Here is a 19,105-nt window from a genome sequence, read left to right on the forward strand (position 1 = left end):
ACCCACCTCACCACCACAGTAGACTAGCTGTCCACACCAACCCCTCAGGCCCCAATTCTCATGTCTCTGGGTGCCGCTGCACCGCGCGCGCAATGACCGGAGCGACAATTCATGCTGCCGCAGCCACCCACCATGCCTCTCCGCTGATCCCCGACGGCGACGCCCGCCTGCCCTTCGCCGAGCTCTGCGCCCGCCTCGACGAGCGCGTCACCCGCTTCCTCGGCGAATCCCTCTCCGAGGCGCGCCTGCGGGCCACCCAGGAACAGACGCGCATCGCGCTGGGCGTCATCGAGGAAGCGCTGCAAAAATACAGGTGCGTTGCTGATGCTGACATCCGGCCGACGTGGAAGTTGAGCACACCCCTCCCCGCATGCTAAGACTGCGTTCAGTCTCGAAGAACTCTCCCTCTCCTACAACGGCGGCAAAGACTGCCTCGTCCTCCTCGTCCTCTACCTCTGCGCCCTCCACCGCCACAGCAATGCCACCTCGACTCCCCTCCCCCCCACAATCCAGTCCGTCTACATCCAGTCGGCGCACCCTTTCCCGGAAGTCGAGGCCTTCGTCAAGGAGACGACCCCGACATACAACCTGACGCTGGCCTCGTACACGGCGCCCATGAAAGAAGCCTTCGAGGCGTACCTGCGCGACGCGCCGCGCGTGCGCGCCATCTTCGTAGGCACGCGCCGCACCGACCCCCACGGCGCTGCCCTCACCCACTTCGATTCCACCGACCATGGCTGGCCTTCCTTCATGCGCATCCACCCCGTCATCGACTGGCACTACGTCGAGATCTGGGCCTTCATCCGCCACCTCGCCATCCCCTACTGCCCCCTATATGACCAGGGCTACACCTCCCTCGGCGGCACCACCGACACTCATCCCAACCCTGCCCTGCGCGTCCAGGACAAGCACAATCCGTCCGCTGAGACCGCCGAGTCGATCGGCGCCCCTGGCGCGTACAGGCCAGCGTACGAGCTCATGGATGACTATGAGGAGCGGTTGGGCCGGGACGGTGCGAAGGCAGCACCGCAGCTTCCCAGCATGAAGAAGGAGGAGAGCGGGGAATCGATCTAGGTCTGTATGAGGCCAAGGCGACGGAGACGATGCGAGGAGAAGCGTGCTTGTATATTGGCAGTAGTTAATTGATTGAGTCAGCGAAGCGTGTTGGATGTGTGGAAAGAAAGACAGAAAGTTAGAAAGAGAGAGCAGCATGACGCCGCGCAACGCGTCGCCAGAACCCTCTTGATTTTCTCTCGCCGTTGAATTGATGTACCTACCCATTCCCTTTAGCGCGCTGCAATTTTAGATAGACTTACTTCTTTCTTGCACTGCCGGGTCGCTGTGTGCTTGCTAGCATGTATATGCGTGCATGTATCAATCACTTGCCCCGCATTGGCTTCTAGCTGCCTACCTATATTAGGTTATTGCTGCTTTACTGCTGGATCCCTGCACCCCTGTTGCCCGTACATAGGCATGCACTTGGTTCGGATACGGCCCCCAGCGTTGCTCTGGTCCTCTTGGGCAGGTGGCCAGGTAGATCAACCGTTTAGGCCAGGGTCCGACTTCGGACCGCAGCTAACAGGGGTCTGATATTAGCCGTCTTTGTTGTCGCTCCCGGCCATTGCGAGGATGCCGATGTTGCCGAAGATGCCGGTAGCACTCGAGTGGCAAGGCGAATGCCGATGCCGAAGCTCGTTGACGACCAACCGATGATGCTATGATACGCGGCGTCAGTGTCGGTCGGTGCAATCATACTTGTATCGGGTCGGTCACGACAGTGACGTGGGGTTGTCTGGCATTTGGTGACCGAGCCTCCAGGACACACCGACGCTGCAAGAATTCACAATGAACAAACCTATGGAGCAGCAAAGTCTAAAAGCATCAAATGGAATTGAACTGCAGCATTGCAATGGCTACTTCTCAACTTAATCATAACTCATCAGCCTGATCAACCGCAAGATGCATAAAACAAAGCAAAGAAGAGAAGCCCAAATTTTTGTGTCCGTTGGCCATCTTCCTGTTGCTCATCTTTCGTACAAAGATGAAAGGAGCCCGTGAGAGCCGATGAACCAACCTCTTTTTTGTTTTCCGCCAAGAAACAGAGAAAGCCCAGTAAAAAGGAAAACCAGAGAAAAGAAGAGAGAAGGACAAACAAGAAGAACAACTATGATGGGAAGAAAGAGTTGTCCGAAGACATGTGCATCGCCGGGGATTGCTTTGCTCAATCTTCGTCAACTTGGATCAAACTGGATGTAACTAGAAGAAAAACACAAAGGATGTTGACATAAAGCAGGAAGGATCCCAAAACGGCGATAGAACTGGCCAGGCTTCATGGGAAACTGAAATATACGATACGACCAGAAGGCTGTCGAGAAGAGGCTGTCGATGTTGTCGGGGCGTCTCCTTCCATATGAGAGATGATGCAGGGACCAAAGAAGTTGTCGAGAGTCGTGACGGTCGTCTGGATTGAGGATAACGAGCAGTAAGAGATGCCAAACGGACGTCAGGAAGTCCGTGATGCGATTGTTAATCAGGCCTTAGTGGCGCACAGAAGACCCTTGAGAAGAGTACGAGCGGCTGGGTTGACAAAACGCCGCTGCTGGACACTGCGAAAATCAGTAGCATCGTGTAATAAAGTCCACAGACGGACAGGACAAAGTACGGCGCGTAACGGATGATGATTAACACGGGATTTTACTCGTGGTCGCTGGCGGCATTGCTAGAGGTCGACGAATGGTCGCCATGAGCAATTACCGGGGTGCTGGGGCGGGCCTTTTCATCCTCGACAGAGGAAACGCCTTCGACCTTCACTGCGGGAAGATTGGTCTTAGGGGATTGGGAAAGGGTGTTTGGGACCGATGCAGAAGAACGAGCCACGAAGGGACGGAATCGATCGTACCGGTTGGTATTGTTCTGGGTGTTGGCTTGAGCCAAGAAGTTCTCAAACTCGTTGGCAGCGTCCCTGTCGGCGGGAGTGAGCGAGCTAAGACGCTGCTCGGGGGCCATGAGTTGACCAGTGGAAGCGCGAGACTGGAGTACACCGTACTCAAATTCAGCCGCACGGAACTGACGAGCAGCGGCGGTCTGCTGCTTGAGAGCCTTCTGCTCCTGGGTATCGGAGTAGCGAATCTGGATGACGTGGTCTTCGCCGCCCGGAACACGGACTGGAGTGTTGTTGTACTTCCGAATGATCTCTTCACAGACCTCGCGGGTTTCGAAGCGAGCGAAGCCAACTCCACGGCCGTGGCCACCCGTGTCGCGAAGAATCTTGCTGGAGCAGACTTTGTAAGGAGCGAAGATGGCCTGAAGCTCACTCTCGTTGATGTGGCGAGGGATGTTGGAGACGTAGAGGTTCGTGTTGTTGTCGTCGGCGAACTTCTTCAGCTTGGCGTAGAAGGACTCCTATTATGGATGTTAATGCAATAGTTCAGAACATAATGTAAGCAAGGAGCACATACTCTAGCGAAGCTCACTTCGTAACCGAGGTAGTGAAAGCCGCGGATGCAGTTCTCAGCATCCTTGAAGTTGTAGTACTTGATGAACCCAAAACTGTGGATGTTAGCCAATGAAAACAATGTGTCCACGGTAAATCTACACACCCCTTGCACAAGTTGGTCTTGACATCGATAATTGACTTCGAGCTCTGGATGTCGCCGAAGCGGATGCCCCACTGGTGCAGCATCTCGTCAGTCGTCTCGGGCAAGAGGCCACGAATGTAAACGTTCGTTTCGCCGTTCTTGTTTTCCAAGCTACGGTCAAGAGGCTTGACAGGGGAGCTTGGAGCTGGGATAGCCCTCGGGATGACTGGTTCCTGCTGAAGCAGCTTCTGAATGTCGCTTGGGATGGTGGCCGGAGCGGCAACCTTGGCAAGCTGAGGGACATAGAACGGAGCCAGATGGGAGGGAGAGGGAGTGCCACTCGCAGGGTAAACGGCATTCGGGGACCCATTCATGTACGCCACAGACGGGTGATAGCCACCATTGCCAGTGTAAGGCGTGCCGGGCAAGTCCTGCTCAGTGGAGGAAATCGAGTCGCGACGAGGGGTGATGAGAGCGGGCTCAGCAGAAGACACACGAGAGGCCCAGCTGGTTGAGAGAGGACTGTTGTTGTCCATCATGTGGTGCGGGTACTGGTAGGCACCGGGAAGATAGTGACTCATCGGAGTCTGGACGCTAGGGGTGTGAGGCATGCCATGGAAGTTGTTGACACCGGCAAGCATCTGAGGCTGGGTGTAGACCATGGGGTGCTGGCCATGCTGCATCTGGGGAGGGATCCCAACACCACCGAGCTCGGAAGAGGAGGCTGCGATATGAGCTCCTGGTTTACCGGCACCAAGAGAAGGGTGCAAGTTCATACCAGCAAAACCTTGCGTCAGAGCAGCAAGGCTCGAGTCTCCGACCATGCCATGGTACGCCATCATTCCCGGGTGTCCGGTGTTGAGGAACGAAGTACGCTGCGGCTGGTTCTGGAAGTTGGAGTACATGGGGCTGCGGTTGGCAAATGTCGTAGCATGATTACCGAAGTTGCGCTTGCGCTGCTCAATATCCGTGAGGGCCGCCATGGTGTTGACTGCGAGCATGGTTAGTTTTGGATCTCGAGATTTGCCAGCTTGAAATTACAAGCGAAAATGAAAGGTGAAAGGTAGCAAGCAAGGCAGCAAGAAGCGAGAAAGGTGAAAGATGCGGGTGTGGACCAGATTCCAGCTCAGTGTGGAGTGAAACCTGGAGCGTTGGGTGAGAGGAGGTTAGACTCGACGGAGCAGGGAGTGTGGTGTGCAAATGGGAGCGGGATGAGGTGAGGGCTAAGCACCAGCGCGAGATGGATTCCGTATGTATGATAGGCAAGCTACCGTTATCAGAGCCTTGGATTGACCTGCTTGCCGGATCGTCAGCGCCAAGTGTCAAGTGTTGCGGTTGTCGGTTGGCGGGGCAGTGTTTACAGGAGCTGCAAGGGGAGGGCCGGCGGGCAGATAACGTACCTGACGAGGATGTCTGATCGCCTGAGATGCGAAGAAGCGACTGCGAGCAAAAGCTGAGGTTCAGTGAGCCATGAGTGGGTAGCACGAGGCGGGCGGCGGGCAGACTCACTTTTGGGCCGGGAGGAAAAGCTACAAAGAAATGTAGATCTCTGAGCGGATGGCGTTGCGGAAGAAGTGCAGGAGGAAGAAAGGAAGAGAGGAGGGGGGAGAAGAGAAGTTATAGAAGATGCTAGCTCGCAGGCGAGGGTCGAGGTTGTCGAAAGAAGCAGCGCCAGAGGGCAAAGGCAGGCGCAGACGAAAAAGGGCACCCGGCACGCTCTCGACGGGCAGGTAGTCGCTTCCTTAACACGGAGACGGTAGTGGCAGTGGCAGTGGACCGTTCACACAGCGCCCATCTGGCTTGCTGTTTCAATACTTGGCCGCCCCGGTGTTCCCCTAAGGATAGGACGAGGGAAAGCTGTCTCAATAGTAATGTCAAAACGAGCACTGGCAAAAATAAAAACCCCAGGCCTCGAGGCGGCCGAGTGCCACTTTAAATGCGCCTGCCGGCTGTTGGTGCCAAGGGGCGGCAGCAATCGACCGGGGGGCCCGCGAATGTGAGGCGCTTTCTTTTGCGAAGCTTGTACAGAGTCACTCAATGCGAACCATCCTCCAGCATGCCCGACTAAGACAAGGACAGCATGCACGCGGCTCAACGCGACGGCCCACGGCTACACATCGCCAGGCCTCTGTTTGCGCGGTGCGGGCGACGACCGACGACCGACGTTGAAGCCTGACACGGCGTCGGGACGGACAAGGCATGCCCAGGCGGCCCACCGCGCAGGACCATGGCCGTTTCATCTTTGGGGCTTTCTGTTTACACGCCGTCAGCCCGAGTATGGCCTTCTGCTGGAAGCCAGGTCTTCCGCAGTTACATCTCCACTCAACCCACTGCTGTCTTTGACGTCAGGTTCGTCGTAGCGTGCGTTTGCCGTTACATCCAAAGGAATCCTCTTACTTTAAGTTAGGGGGCAGCCAGCATCCCAGCCCGCGAGGACCAGCCCTGTGGATCTGCAAGATTCCTGCGGATAGCTTGCAGCCTGCACGTTGCCCGCTGGTACCCGGTCTGGAATTCTGGCTTTGCAGCTGCCGTAACACATGGTCCTGCGTCTCCCTCCTGCCCCAGCCTGAGCCGTCCTCGTCACTGTCCAAAACATCAATACTCGACAATTTCCTCATGCGAACGTCCTCTCGCCCTCATATCATCCCAATGTGTTCACTGTTCCTCTTCGGCTCGCTCAATATCAGGGCATGATTCAGCTAGCGGATCGCTGCATGAAGCAAGGGTATGGCTCTCGAGCCTCTCCACGACCATAGCCGCCGCTTCACTGTTGATCAGGACGACGACATGTTCGTCGATAACTCGCACGAATATAACTAACGACGAGGAAAAGATGGCACGCCGGCCGACTCACCTGTGTCCGCGTAGGCCCTCGAGCCATTGGACGTTGGGCTGTTGCGCCCAGCCTCACTCATGAGCCCGCGAACCTGGATTCAGTGACGCAGAGGACCATAACTAGATCCCCCTAGATGGTGTGCGACGACGTTTTGCTCTTTGAGGCTTGCCGTGCGGCTGGTGCTTCGTGGGCGCATCCGACATGCGAGGGACACCCAAAGCGTGTCAAGCTCTTTCAAACGATGAAAATGCTCTGTCATAGCCGGGGCATTGTTCGCTGAAATAGCCGCTGTCCCAGCAAACGGCATTCGCGCTTTTTCGGGCGTTTCTCTGTACGATCGGACCTTACAGAGACGTGGCCGATGGCAACATAGGCGTCTGGGGAACTAGCGCTGCAGCTGCCGCAGCGCGCGGGTTCTCAAATTCGTAAGTGAGCTGCGACCTGTCACATCGTCCAGTTGCAGCGGGGCCATAATGAACCATATCGCGAGACTTGGCCTTGTGTGACGACAGGCGACGTTGCGGCAGGATAACCCAGCAAGAATTCCGGGTAAGAAACCGACTCGCTGGAGGAGGAGTCTGCAGCTGGCGATCACTCAATGTCTCTGATCATCTGAGGTTCGTGGGGGCTCAACCTGAATCCTGGATGTCGGGACGGTGCCGCAGCAAGCAATCGTACGAAAAAGGGGTCTAACTTCTCGCTTCATGCAGGAATTTGTTCCGCGAGCGCTCTTATGTTTCACGGCGGCGCATCGGAAGCTGGCAGAGGCGTCCGAACACCCCTTTTCAGGCATGCGGGAAGCCGCCCTGCTCCCAGATATTTTTATGGACCTCGCCCGCCCGTGAAGCCGACAGCCGCAGTGTGCCTCCTCGCGCCGCCAGGGTACGTACGATGAGCCATCCGGCCTACTCCTTCGGCACGATCGAGACAATGACCAGGTTTACCAGATCTCCGGCGTTCTTCATATGACGTTGCGATCGCCAAGGTCAATTTGTATCGCATTAGGATCGCATGCCGTTCTCGAGCGCCCCGTGACGTTGCTGTGTGGAGGAATGCGCGATGTGTACACGACGCAGCTGTAGCTGAAAGAGAGGTCCGCCTCGGACCTTTTCACTTACGAGGGTCAGGTGCTTCGTGCGTGACGAGCGAGGCGTGGTTTTGTGCGAGGTCAAGGTCTAAGAGGAGCGAGAGTGCGAAGACCTCCAAAAAGTACGAGGACCCAGGCAAACGGCCAAGCGACTAACCAACACCGGTCAAGCTTTCCCATCCAGATGGGCGCAAGTTGGACGCATTCACGCAGTAGTACATTGATTTCTTCTCTAATTCCAATTTGATATGGTACTCTATTAACGAAAAGATCATACGCCAATCACCCCCTCGCAGCTATGCATGGCATGGAACAAGAAGTGAGCGCAAACGGCGGGGATATGTGCAGGCCGAGCGCTAACTGAAAACATTCTGTTTCCTACACGATCGTCGGCGCAACACGGAAAGGCTGCAACCAACGGGATTAACAAAACCGGGATGTCATATCTACGACCAGACGTCCTCCTGGTATTGGTTCGACGCGCGCATCTTCTTGACAATCTCCTCCGCCTTGGTCTCCGGGACGCCCCGCTGTTGGGCAATGATGCGGATGAGAAGCGAGTTAACCTCGCGCGCCATGTTCGCAGCATCGCCGCAAACGTAGAAGAACGCCTTCTGCTGTAAGAGTTTGTCGATAACTTCCGCATTTTCCTCGAGCTTGTGCTGCACGTAGACTTTCTGAGGTCCATCACGAGAGAAGGCAACGTGCAACTCGAATTTGTCGCCGAGGTCGTTCTTGTAGGTCTAGGAATAGTCAGTCAGCTAATCGGTAGATAGGGAACCAAAAGATGATAACTTACATCCCACTCATTCTCGTACAGGAAATCTTCAACCTTCTTACGGCAGCCAAAGAACAAAACAGTCTTTCCAACCTCTTCGCCCGCGCGAGCTTGGTGCGCACGCTCCTGGACGAACGCTCTGAAAGGCGCCACACCGGTACCGGGACCGACCATGATGATCGGATTACGAGGATCCGACGGAAGCCTGAAGTTCGAATGACGGACATGGACGGGAACGTGGACTCCATCGTATTTATTGCGGGGACCTGTGAGCGCGTAGTTGAGGCCATGAGGGTCGGGCTCAGCGACGCCGTGCTGCTTCTGCTTAAGAGCAAGGAGATAGTTCGTCGTGACACCCTTGACAACGTGCGGCGCACCGGGCTTCACGATGGACTCGACGACGGCAGTGATCGAGATCTTGTCCTTTTGAACCATTGACGAAGAAGAAATGGAGTAGAAACGGGGCTGGATCTTGTGAAGACCTTCAATCAAGATGGAGAAAGGAACCTTGGTCCAGGGCTCACCGTTGGAATGGATCTCAAGCAGTTGCGCCAGGTTAAGGTTGAGGTCAGATACCTTCTCGTGGAAATAGTCCTTGTCGCCTCCCATCTTGGCCATCTCAGCCTTGATGGTGTCGTTCGGGGCGAACTGCGCCAGAGAAGAAACAAACTGTCTAGAGACCGGGGCACAGATCTCCATTTGGTAGCGAACAGCAGCATCGTATGTCGTCGGAGAGGGGAAAGGAACCTTGGCGGTGGGATCAAGACCCTTGATGTTGATCACCATGTGGCGCTTCTCAGTAAGACCAAGAATAGCAAGGAAACGATCGACTTCTTTGCCAGGGTTTGTGGGCCAAACCGCGATGTGGTCACCAGTGGTGTAGGTCAGATTAGATCCAGAGACGTCAATTTCCATGTGCAAGCAATTGCGGTCGACCGCGGAGAAAAGCTCCTTAGATTCGGCGATGGGGGCAATGAAGGGATTGTGGGCGTTGAACGGGCCCTTTTGCAAACCTTCGAGGTGGTTTTTGTTCGGCTCACCGAGGTAAACCTGGTCCTCTTCGGCGTCCATCTCTGGCTTCTCAGCGACCTCAAAAACGGGCTCGTAGACAGCTTCGCGCTCTTCCAATTGCATCGCTTCCATGAGAGAAGCCCACATAGGTTCTTTCCAGGCGAGAAAATCTTCTTCCATAGTACCAGCACCGTCGTCGCCCTCACCAGCTGCGCCGATCCTTGTGGCACCCAGCTTTGTCAAAGCGCCGTCTACCCTCCGAACCATGGCGTTGTAGTGCTCGTACGTGTTGTTGCCCAGTCCAAACGTGACGTACTTCAGGTTCCCAAGAGGCTTGTCCGAAGCGGATCCACCTTCACTGAAGCTGGAATCGTCGCTCATGATGAACTCGTAGAACTCGACTGCATTGTCCGTGGGTTCGCCCTCGCCGTAAGTGGCCAGGACGAACATGACGATCTTGTCTTCCGGGAAGGTGTCGAGGTTCTCGTACTCGTAGTCCTCGAGGTCAGCGACCATGGTCTTCAGGCCAAAACGGGACGCGCCTTCTTTGGCGAGACGAGAGGCATAGTCCTCGGCGGTGCCGGTCTGGGATCCATAGAAGACGACGCAGTTTTTACCCGTCTCTTCCATTTTCTCGATAATGTTGCGCGACTTGCCAGCCTTGGCGCCATTGGCGAGAGCCAGAGAGCTGGCATATGGGTCGGTGGGAACTGCCCAGTAGGTGCCCTTGGTGAAGTACGCGACGGTGCCCACGAGGATGACGGCGAGCACCACGATGTCGAGGGTATCGAGTTGCGCCATGGTGGCTCTGCGAAATCGGAAAGGCGTCAGCCCCAAGCAGTAGAGAGAAACAAACAGACGGGGCAGACCAACACTTTGAAACACGAAGGAGGAGTGAGAGGCCGGGCCTCGGTGGTGGCTTTTACAGCGGTTGGCCCCCAGGAAACGTAGCCTAATCGGCGTCGACGGTTTAGGGCGGGCCGGAAAGTCCGATGATGGTTGAGCTCAGGGACTGCGACACCGGCACGTGGAGCGATCCGAGAGTCGGCAGATCGCAACTACTGGAGCTTTGAGCATCGAAAGGTACCACGGGCACCTTTTTGATCGAGGGTCGGCTCAGCATCGGCTTCAGTCTTCGTGCGAGGCCCTCGGCTTTCTCGCAGCCAACGCGGAATCAGCTCGACGTCTTGTCCGGCAATGCAATGGTTGGGGCGGATCCCCGCACTGGAGCCTCTCTCTCCTACCACGCAACGACTCTAAGCGCGTTGCAACCGGAGAGCTCGGAACAAATCTATGGACCCTTTCTTTGCTTTGCCAGGCAGAGACATAAGCATCTCGCGTGATGGCTGCCCGGCAGCGTGGATGGCCGGGTCTCTCAGCTGTCAAGCTCACGTAACTTGGCCGTTTCGCGTGCATCAACACGCTCCCTTTGCGCATAATCTGCAGGGCTATATTTAACGTGTCTTGTGATGGGCAAGGCGTCGCCCCTTACAGGCAGCTGGTGAAGCTCGTCGCTTTGCTACAACACAGCCGTCGATCATCGCCGTCGGGCCATTCGCACGAGCGCGCTAGCCATTCACCACCCGTCGCTCTCCCTGCACGCTTTGGGCGCTTGTCCCTTCCAACCGTTCCCCAGACGCATTAAATCATCCTTGCTGCCCTGCGAAGCTCGTCCGCCCGACCCGCGACTCTCATGGCCTCCTCATAGCGCGCCGCTGCGCCCCGATGAAGGAGACTCGACAGGCGGGATGTGTGAGCGCCCCCACTGGTTGCCACTCTTGATCCTTCGGTGCAAGGTGCTAATCCTCCCGAACCCTGCCAGCTCTTCCCCCTCCGTCGCAAGCACGACACCATGCCGGCAGCAATCCGTCGCACCATCCCGTAGACCCCTCAACTCCCTCGCACGAAGCTTCTGTGACACGCGGCCGAGCTCCCATTGCTACCGGCCAGCGCGGCCCTTCGTCTAGATCGCAAACGCCCGTGCTCGCCATATCCAGAGACCGTCCCAGTCCAGACGCGACCATCGAGCGGAAGCTCGAACGGAAGCCAAGCCAATCGTACGGACACCACCGGAACACGTCCATCGTCCATGGCATACAACACTCCCGCAATACCAGCTTTGCCAACTCACCCACGTCAAGCCCCATCAGTTCGCAAATAATAGCCGCCGCGGGCAGCGCCGGCGCGCATGCCCTAGATGGCCCCACAGTAGTTCAAACCGAGATGATGGATCTATCTACGGCAAATGGCCTGCCGGGCAATGCAAACGGAGGCACACAACATGGCAAGGGTACGGCGGCGACAAGTGTGGAACGCGCAATTATTGAGCACACAAGCAATGAAATAGGCACTCCGCAAAGTCAACGGCGGCCGGAGCGCCAGACAAGCACTGCTAGCAAATACAAGGAGAAGCAGCCGCATTCTCGCTCGTCATCGAAGACCCAAGACAACTCCAATCGGACGGTTGGCGACTTGGCCCTGCATCACTTGTTCAATTCTGTCAGTGTCGCTAGCCCCGGCTGATCTGTTCTTGTGACGCTGATTACATGTCTAGTTTGTTGGACAAGCCGATCAAAAAATTAACCAATGCCTCAGTGACAGCCATGGCGGCGAGCCCAACGTCGAGTCCATTTGTGGGCCCGGCGTCGACCCTGCTTTCGACCAGCTCATGAATGCCCTTGGCCATATCTCGCGCCAGAAGCCAAAACCTCTTATCGACACACTCATGTTTTGGCGCAAGGCAAAAAGTGAGACAGCTGCCAGGAAGAGAGATGAATTGAATACAATAGTGGCGATGCCACGGCCGTCCAACGGCTCCCTCTCAAGACGCCCACTGGATCCTCCACAACCCTATGTGGATCATGCCCCTACAAACGCGACCCTCGCACTCCAACAGACTGTCATCGAAGCGGAGCGCAAGTCGACGGTTTCTATCTATCTGCTTTGTAGACTACTCATGGAAATCATCGGCCAAAGTTCCCTCGAGTACCTCACAGTTGACATGTCCGAGAGACTTGAAGATATCATTTACTCGCAGTTGAAAGGCGCTGAGCCGGATTCATTGGAAGCATCGCCAATGAAGACTGCTAATTGGAGTATCTTCGGACAGCTTCTCGGCGTCATGAGTGACATCAACTTCGACAGCGTTGCCAAGAGATTCGTCCAGGATCTAAAGGAATGCCAAAAACACTTGGGTATAAAGGGCCAAGCAAGCAGAGACGTCGAGTCAAAAGCCGTGTTAATCATAAGAGGAATGAAATATCTGCGGCTCAAATTCAGCCCCGAAGGTGCCTGGGCCCGCTCCTGCGATCTACTTCAGTCGCTGGCAAACCTTTTCGCCGCAGTTCATGGCCAGCCAGTCAAATACGCGTACTGCTATCTTTTCGAAGAGCTTTTCCTTCCGATAGCGGCGAATGCTACATCGGAGCTAAATCTCCCGAAGTGGAAAGCTGTCGTTGACACTATCAAGCCGCGGGTCAACCAGATGTTAAGCAAGCCAAAACATTGGCAGGTTGCACACGCATTGATAACTGTTCTGACATGCGCATCACCAACGGAAGTTTTTGCTTCACAATGGCTGAGCTTGACTACCTCTTTGGCCCCGAGGCTCAAAGAACGCGCAACCCGTCCGTACGCCCTTCGGAACATTGCTCGATTGGTATGGACCTATCTATACAGGATAGCAGAGCCGCACAATACAAGCATACGAAAGCTCGAAGAGGTCATCCGTCTGGTGTTCCAGCCAGGCAGGAGATCATACTTGTCTACAGAATCGACCGTTGCAGAACCGCTGATCCAATTGATACGATTCATTGGATTTAAATATCAAGACCTCTGCTTTCGTAATATCATTTTCCCCTTGATGAACTCGGAGCAATTTGGGGCTGGTAAAGAGCTGAAGGTTGAAAGCCTTGAGCCAGAGAGAATGGTGATTGGAATCCGAGCATTCCTCGCCGTCATGGGAGATTTGGAGAAGGGAGAACATCCGCCGTTTCCCGTTGCATTCTCCAACGACGAGCTCTTGCAACCGTTTGAAATGCTCCCTTCCGCACCTCTTAGCCCGCGGCCTTCGCCGCGGCCCTCAACGACTTCCCCCTTGCAAAAAGCTGTCACAATCAAAGAAGAAAGGCTCTCAAGGCCAGTCATGATCGCAGATTTTCCTGAAAACGCGAAAGAATTCTACACAAGATTCTGCAAAATCCTCGGGGAGATCACTATCATCTGCGACAACGCCTTCGGCGGACAAGCCGTTCTGGACGAGAAATTCTCTACACAAACGCCCAAGACGCCCATGGCAGAGGCATTTAGCTTCGGACGACGCGAAGATCACTTGGGCTCAACCGATACACGGCAAGGCTTTTATGATCTACTACATGTCGCAGTACAAGCACTACCGAGGTGTTTGTCTCCACATATTAATTTCAACCACCTGATTAACCTTCTCTGCACTGGAACTGCACATGTTCAAAGTAGCATCGCAGCATCTTCTGCACAGTCATTGAAGTCCATCGCAAGGCAATCTCATGCGCAGCAGGTAACCATTGGCTTCGCGAGATTCATTTTCAACTTTGAAGATCGTTATGCTACGATGTCTGACGGAGGAATGCTCGGGCCTGGCCATATCGAGAGTACGCTGAGGCTTTATGTCCAGCTTTTGGAAATCTGGATTGAAGAAATCAAGAAAAAGACGCAAAAGATTTCTTCCGAACCTGTAGAAGGGGACGTAGCCGATCACCGTGCTGCGCAGTTGGGACTAGCCGGAGTTGATGCCTACGTTGATGAGATCGAATCACATGGGCTGTTCTTCCTTTGCTCACCATCAAGACGGGTGCGGACCTTCGCCGTTACGGTACTTCGCCTAGTCACTGAGTTTGATACCGCACTCGGCAAGGAGAGCAGCAGAGTGATTCGGATTTTGGAGGGAAGCCCTCAAGACGTCATGGACGTCAATGACGAAAAGCTCACCGTGGCTGAGAGAAGTCGACTTCAACGAGGCATGAGGAAGAGCAACGTGCAAAGTACGTTGGTGGAACTATGCGGCAGTGACGCTCCATATGATTCAACCCTTTGGTTCAAGATGTTCCCGAACCTTATTAAGCTCGCATTTGAGCTTTGCCCTTTTGCCATTGCCCACACCAGGAACAATGTCTGCGGACGCCTATTGCAAATGCAGCGGACTGTTTCATCGTTGGCAGAGGGACCGCGTCATAGCCCGTATTCTTCCTTCGATATGACTGCAAACAAAACAGCCGGTCGATTTGCAAGCACAACGCCAGATTTAATGATCGAGCAGTGGAAGCTGTATTTGATCTTTGCTTGCACCACGCTCACTAATGCCCGTGCTCAACAGTCTTCTGCAGCTACCCCGCAGCCAACCCCGGCTCATTCCAGGAAAGGCTCTAAATCATCTCAACATTCGAAAACTTCTCAGATCAAGGTCCATTCCGCTGATACACTCTTTGAGCGTGTGATTCCTTTTCTGTACATGGACAATCCTGCAATCAGAGACGCCGCTGTCACTGGTCTCGGATCCATCAATTCAAATCTCTATCGAGTTCTCTTGGAATCTTTGCAGGGATTTGTGGCGAAGTGCAATGATGAGGCGAAATCTCGTCTTGCCATGCATCAACGAACAGCCAGCAGTCCAAGAAGGAATCGTCGCATCGACTATCTCAGGACAGAAATCACTCAGGTTTACAAGCTTACATCTCATTTCCTGAAGGATTCGGAGGTGCTCAAGGATGAATGGATTCTCAATAACCTCGTCAATTACACGAAGGATCTCCGGTTATTCTTGAACGATCAGGAGGTACAGAATGAGTGGGATTTTCACAAGTTGAGAACGCATTACTGTGGCCTTATTGAAGAGTTGTTTGAGGGGATCAACCGTACTAAAGACCCGATTCGTTGGATACCCTTCCAGGCGAGAAAAGCTGCCTTTGCATTGATGGAAGATTGGTGCGGATACTCTCCAAATCAATCCCAGATCCAGCAAAGAGAAAACACAATGCGACGTTCAATCCTCGATCGCGAGCATGATATTGGGCACAAGACGTTCGCAACTGCCGCCATGGAGATCGAAAAGAAGGAATTGCGAACTGCAGCGTTGAGTGCCATGGCAGCATTATGCGTAAGTAAATTCAATTTTGAGTTGGTATGTTCTCACGCTTATTATAAACAGGGAGGGCCTATTCGTATCACTACCGACAGTGGCGTCAGCTTGCAATTTGACATCCGCCGTATGTTGTCATGGATTGACACCATATTTGAAACCCCCAGTGATAAGACACACGCCATTGGCCGTCGAGCACTGAGAAACCTGATAATGCACAACAGAGCGCATCCGTATCTTCTTGAGCGTTCCATCGAGATGTGCTACTTGGCAAGATCCCCTAAAGCTCTGGAAAGCTATTTCGAAGTTGTCTCGCAGGTTCTCACCGAGAGTGAAGACGTTTTGTTACCATTTTACAAAGTCCTTGGAGCAGGATTGTACACGCTCGGCAATGAAAACAATCATATCCGAATGAAATCTGCACGCATTTTACGGACACTGGAGGAAAGGCAACAAAAAAGCTCCAAACTTCAGGATCTGGACATCAGTATTTCAGACAAAACGATCGCAGTTTACAAGACCGCTCAGTTCGAGATGTCCCGGAGAATGGCTAAATCACATGCCGAACTGGCTTTCCACGTCTTCTCGGAGTTCTGCATGTACTTCAAGGATTTGGTACCGGACCAGCAACGTAATATGGTAGCGGCAATGCTTCCTTGGATTCAGACCATTGAGCTTCAACTTGACCCAAATGGTGGCCCTACAGGTAGCTCGTATATGCTTCTGGTCAATCTTTTCGAAATCACGGTCCGCTGTGGAACACTTCTGCACAACGAGATGCAAGCCATGTGGCAAGCATTGGCCACGGGACCGCATGCCGGTAACGTCCAGCTGGTTCTCGACTTCATTATTTCTCTGTGTCTGGAAAAGCGAGAGCAGAACTTTGTGGATTACGCTAAGCAGATCGTTGTTTATCTGTCCAATACACCGGCTGGATCCAAGGTCGTTGAGTTCTTATTACTGAAGATAACTCCAAGGGCTATGGCGCCTGAGAAACGCGAGCCGTTTCAGATCCCTGCAGACGTTACGATATTCCCGTACATCGCAGATTTGAACCTTGCGTTGCCATCGAGTGGCAAGCAGGTAAATATAAGCAGCCAACCCAAAGATCAGAAATGTTGCTAACTCCATCCAGTCTGGGTTTTCACTTGGCCAGCTGTGTATGATCCTCTTAGTTGACCTCATGGTCTCACCGCTTCAACTTTCCGAGCAAAGTGTACCTTTGCTGCTGCAAGCTGTATTGATACTTTGGGATCATTACACCCCCGTCGTCCAAGATCAAGCTCGAGAAATGCTCGTACATCTTATCCATGAGCTTGTGATTTCACAGATTGACGGGAGCACAATACCGGACAAGCCATACATCGAGGATTTCATCGAGTCTATTCGACAACATAGCCCCAAAGTCGTCTGGTCGTATGACGATGCTAACGGAAAGCTGGACGAGGACATGTGCTACCGTGTCCCAGAAGCCATGGGGTACGTTGCGACGGAAGTTCTCAAAGTCTTCAAAGTTACCTACCCTCATATTCGTGAGGAATGGGGCAGGACAACCCTCAGTTGGGCGACCAATTGCCCTGTGCGTCACTTAGCCTGTCGCTCATTCCAGCTATTCCGTTGCGTTCTCAGCTCTCTTGACCTAAACATGCTTGGCGACATGTTGGCAAGATTGTCTAATACCATTTCTGATGAAGACAGTGAGATCTTGACATTTTCGATGGAAATCCTCACAACACTCAAGACAATCATCGAGGCCCTTTGTCGAGAAGACCTTATCAACTATCCGCAGCTGTTTTGGACGACATGTGCTTGTCTACAAACTGTCCATGAGGCGGAGTTCATGGAGAGCTTAGCCATGCTGGATGCTCTACTCGACAAGCTTGATCTTGGTGATCCAGCAGTGATCAAATTGCTAAACGACAGCACCCCAGAGCAATGGGAGGGGGCATTCGAAGGGCTAGCGGAGCTCGTCTACAAGGGCGTCAAGTCAAGCACATGCTACGACCGTACAGTGCGTATCCTGGAGAAGCTAGCTGCTTTACCATCTTGCGACTTGGTGGGACCCGACAGTGTTCTTCTCTTCACGGTCCTTGCCAACCTTCCGCGGTACCTCAAGTCGTTCGACGAAGATACCGGCGATACCGCAGTCTCAGCTTCAGCGGGTAACTTGGCCAACATAGCGGCTTGCAAAGGCTATAGGGACATTGCAGCGACACTTGAAGATTTTTCAAATGGTCGCTATGACTCTGATGACTTTTTGAATCAGGTCGTCTCAGCTGCCAAGGCATCATTCTTCCCAGAAGAGGCACCGAAAACTTTGATCTTCCTCATGGGATTTCTCCTCAACAAAAACTCTTGGGTCAAACTCAAAACCATGCAAGCCTTACGCATCGTTATCAAAGACGTTGACTTGCTCAAACCCGAGATGAGCTCAAAAGGAGCCGACTTGATCTCGCCTCTTCTGAGATTACTGCAGACGGAATATTGCACACAAGCTCTCCAGGTCCTTGATACCGTCTTAGCTACTAAAATGCTTGGTCCACACCATCCTTTGGACCGCCATCATCTGAGGATGAGCATGGCGGGTTCGCATTCCAGCAGGGCATTCCGCAAGGAGTACGAGCGGACGCAGAGTCTGTACGGAATACCAGAAGAGAGCGGCTGGTCTGTCCCTATGCCTGCTGTGCATTCGGCACAGACTAGGCAAAACGTCCACGCCGTATTCTGGACTACCGTCAACGAGGAGACATCTTCTGTAGCAGAAGTATCGACGCCTAACATCGAGTTCCGAGCGGATGACTATGCTGCCTCGTATGGATCCTACTTCCCTGCCGATGATAGGACGGTTACAATGACTTCTGAGGATACGCGAGGAGATGGTCATATCGGAGAATTGGTCATGACGCTTGACAGCCTAGATGACTTCTTCGAGGAAGAAGATACCGTCATTGACTTTGATGCGCATGACTCGGTCTCCAGGAATCCCGCTCACATGCGCTTCCCACACAATGGACTTGAAGTGCGGGAGACCCTCTACGATCAGCAAACAGCACCCCTTCTTCATAAATCTCTTACACGCAACGCTAGCGTTACGTCCTTCCAGACCGGTTTTACAGACATAAAATACACGCCTACTCGCGATCATGGCGTCATGACGCCTACCGCTTTTGCTTCACCCGTCGCGCCCACTTCCGCCCCGACGTCTGCGCCAACTTCTGCTCCTAGTTCGATGGCTGGCGGTCTGTCTCTTCCGTTGACTAGACCAGGTATGCACTCACGTTCTGTCACCTCACCTGTCGTGAATCCACAGCAACGTTCACCGCCGGGATCAACGCCCGCGTCTACACCTGGCAGTCACAGTGGTCATAGTGGGCCAGGCCCTGTCATTGATGAGTATGAAGAGAACTTCTCAGATGACGATTTGAGCCTAGGCCGCAATCCGAGCAACGACAGGCAATTCGGCCTCGAAAGCGTGCTGAAACCCTTCTCACAATCACGGAGCGGGCTTGGGCTGAGGAACGGGATGAGGAGGCTTACAGGAGGCGATAGGGAGAAAGAGAGAAGGAGAGAGGAGATTAGGCAAGCATTGCAGCGCAGCCCTGGACCAAGAGTGCCGAGGGTGCCGGAATCATATCGCCCGGGGAAGAACAAGAATCCCAGAAGTGCTGAGCCTTGAGCGTCAAGAAGAGGACGGTGTTGGGGT

At 53.9% G+C, this 19,105-nt stretch overlaps 4 protein-coding genes across 4 annotated transcripts; 2 read left to right on the plus strand and 2 right to left on the minus strand.

The window, feature by feature from the left end:
- Positions 1-8: 8 nt before the first annotated feature.
- K452DRAFT_247045 (uncharacterized protein) lies at positions 9-1,330 on the plus strand. The gene is made up of 2 exons (XM_033538042.1): positions 9-313; positions 390-1,330. Exons 1-2 carry the CDS (start codon positions 93-95, stop codon positions 1,072-1,074), a joined length of 906 nt encoding a protein of 301 aa, XP_033399422.1. The 5' UTR covers positions 9-92; the 3' UTR covers positions 1,075-1,330.
- A 1,364-nt stretch (positions 1,331-2,694) lies between these two features.
- Positions 2,695-4,402, minus strand: K452DRAFT_224763 (uncharacterized protein; the record flags this gene model as incomplete). Its single annotated transcript, XM_033536708.1, has 3 exons — positions 2,695-3,402; positions 3,459-3,549; positions 3,600-4,402. 3 exons carry the CDS (start codon positions 4,400-4,402, stop codon positions 2,695-2,697), a joined length of 1,602 nt encoding a protein of 533 aa, XP_033399423.1.
- Positions 4,403-7,755: 3,353 nt separating this feature from the next.
- Positions 7,756-10,505, minus strand: K452DRAFT_285746 (uncharacterized protein). Its single transcript, XM_033540162.1, has 3 exons — positions 10,164-10,505; positions 8,301-10,098; positions 7,756-8,244 (listed from the first exon to the last, which is right to left on the minus strand). The coding sequence occupies exons 2-3, from the start codon at positions 10,089-10,091 to the stop codon at positions 7,948-7,950; spliced, it is 2,088 nt and encodes a 695-aa protein (XP_033399424.1). The 5' UTR covers positions 10,092-10,098; positions 10,164-10,505; the 3' UTR covers positions 7,756-7,947.
- A 1,008-nt stretch (positions 10,506-11,513) lies between these two features.
- On the plus strand, positions 11,514-19,078 carry K452DRAFT_307092 (uncharacterized protein; the record flags this gene model as incomplete). The annotated part of the gene is made up of 4 exons (XM_033543040.1): positions 11,514-11,789; positions 11,845-15,420; positions 15,472-16,485; positions 16,538-19,078. 4 exons carry the CDS (start codon positions 11,514-11,516, stop codon positions 19,076-19,078), a joined length of 7,407 nt encoding a protein of 2,468 aa, XP_033399425.1.
- Between the last annotated feature and the right edge of the window lie 27 nt (positions 19,079-19,105).

Source organism: Aplosporella prunicola (assembly GCF_010093885.1).
Source record: "Aplosporella prunicola CBS 121167 unplaced genomic scaffold K452scaffold_8, whole genome shotgun sequence".
Lineage (NCBI taxonomy): Eukaryota > Fungi > Ascomycota > Dothideomycetes > Botryosphaeriales > Aplosporellaceae > Aplosporella > Aplosporella prunicola.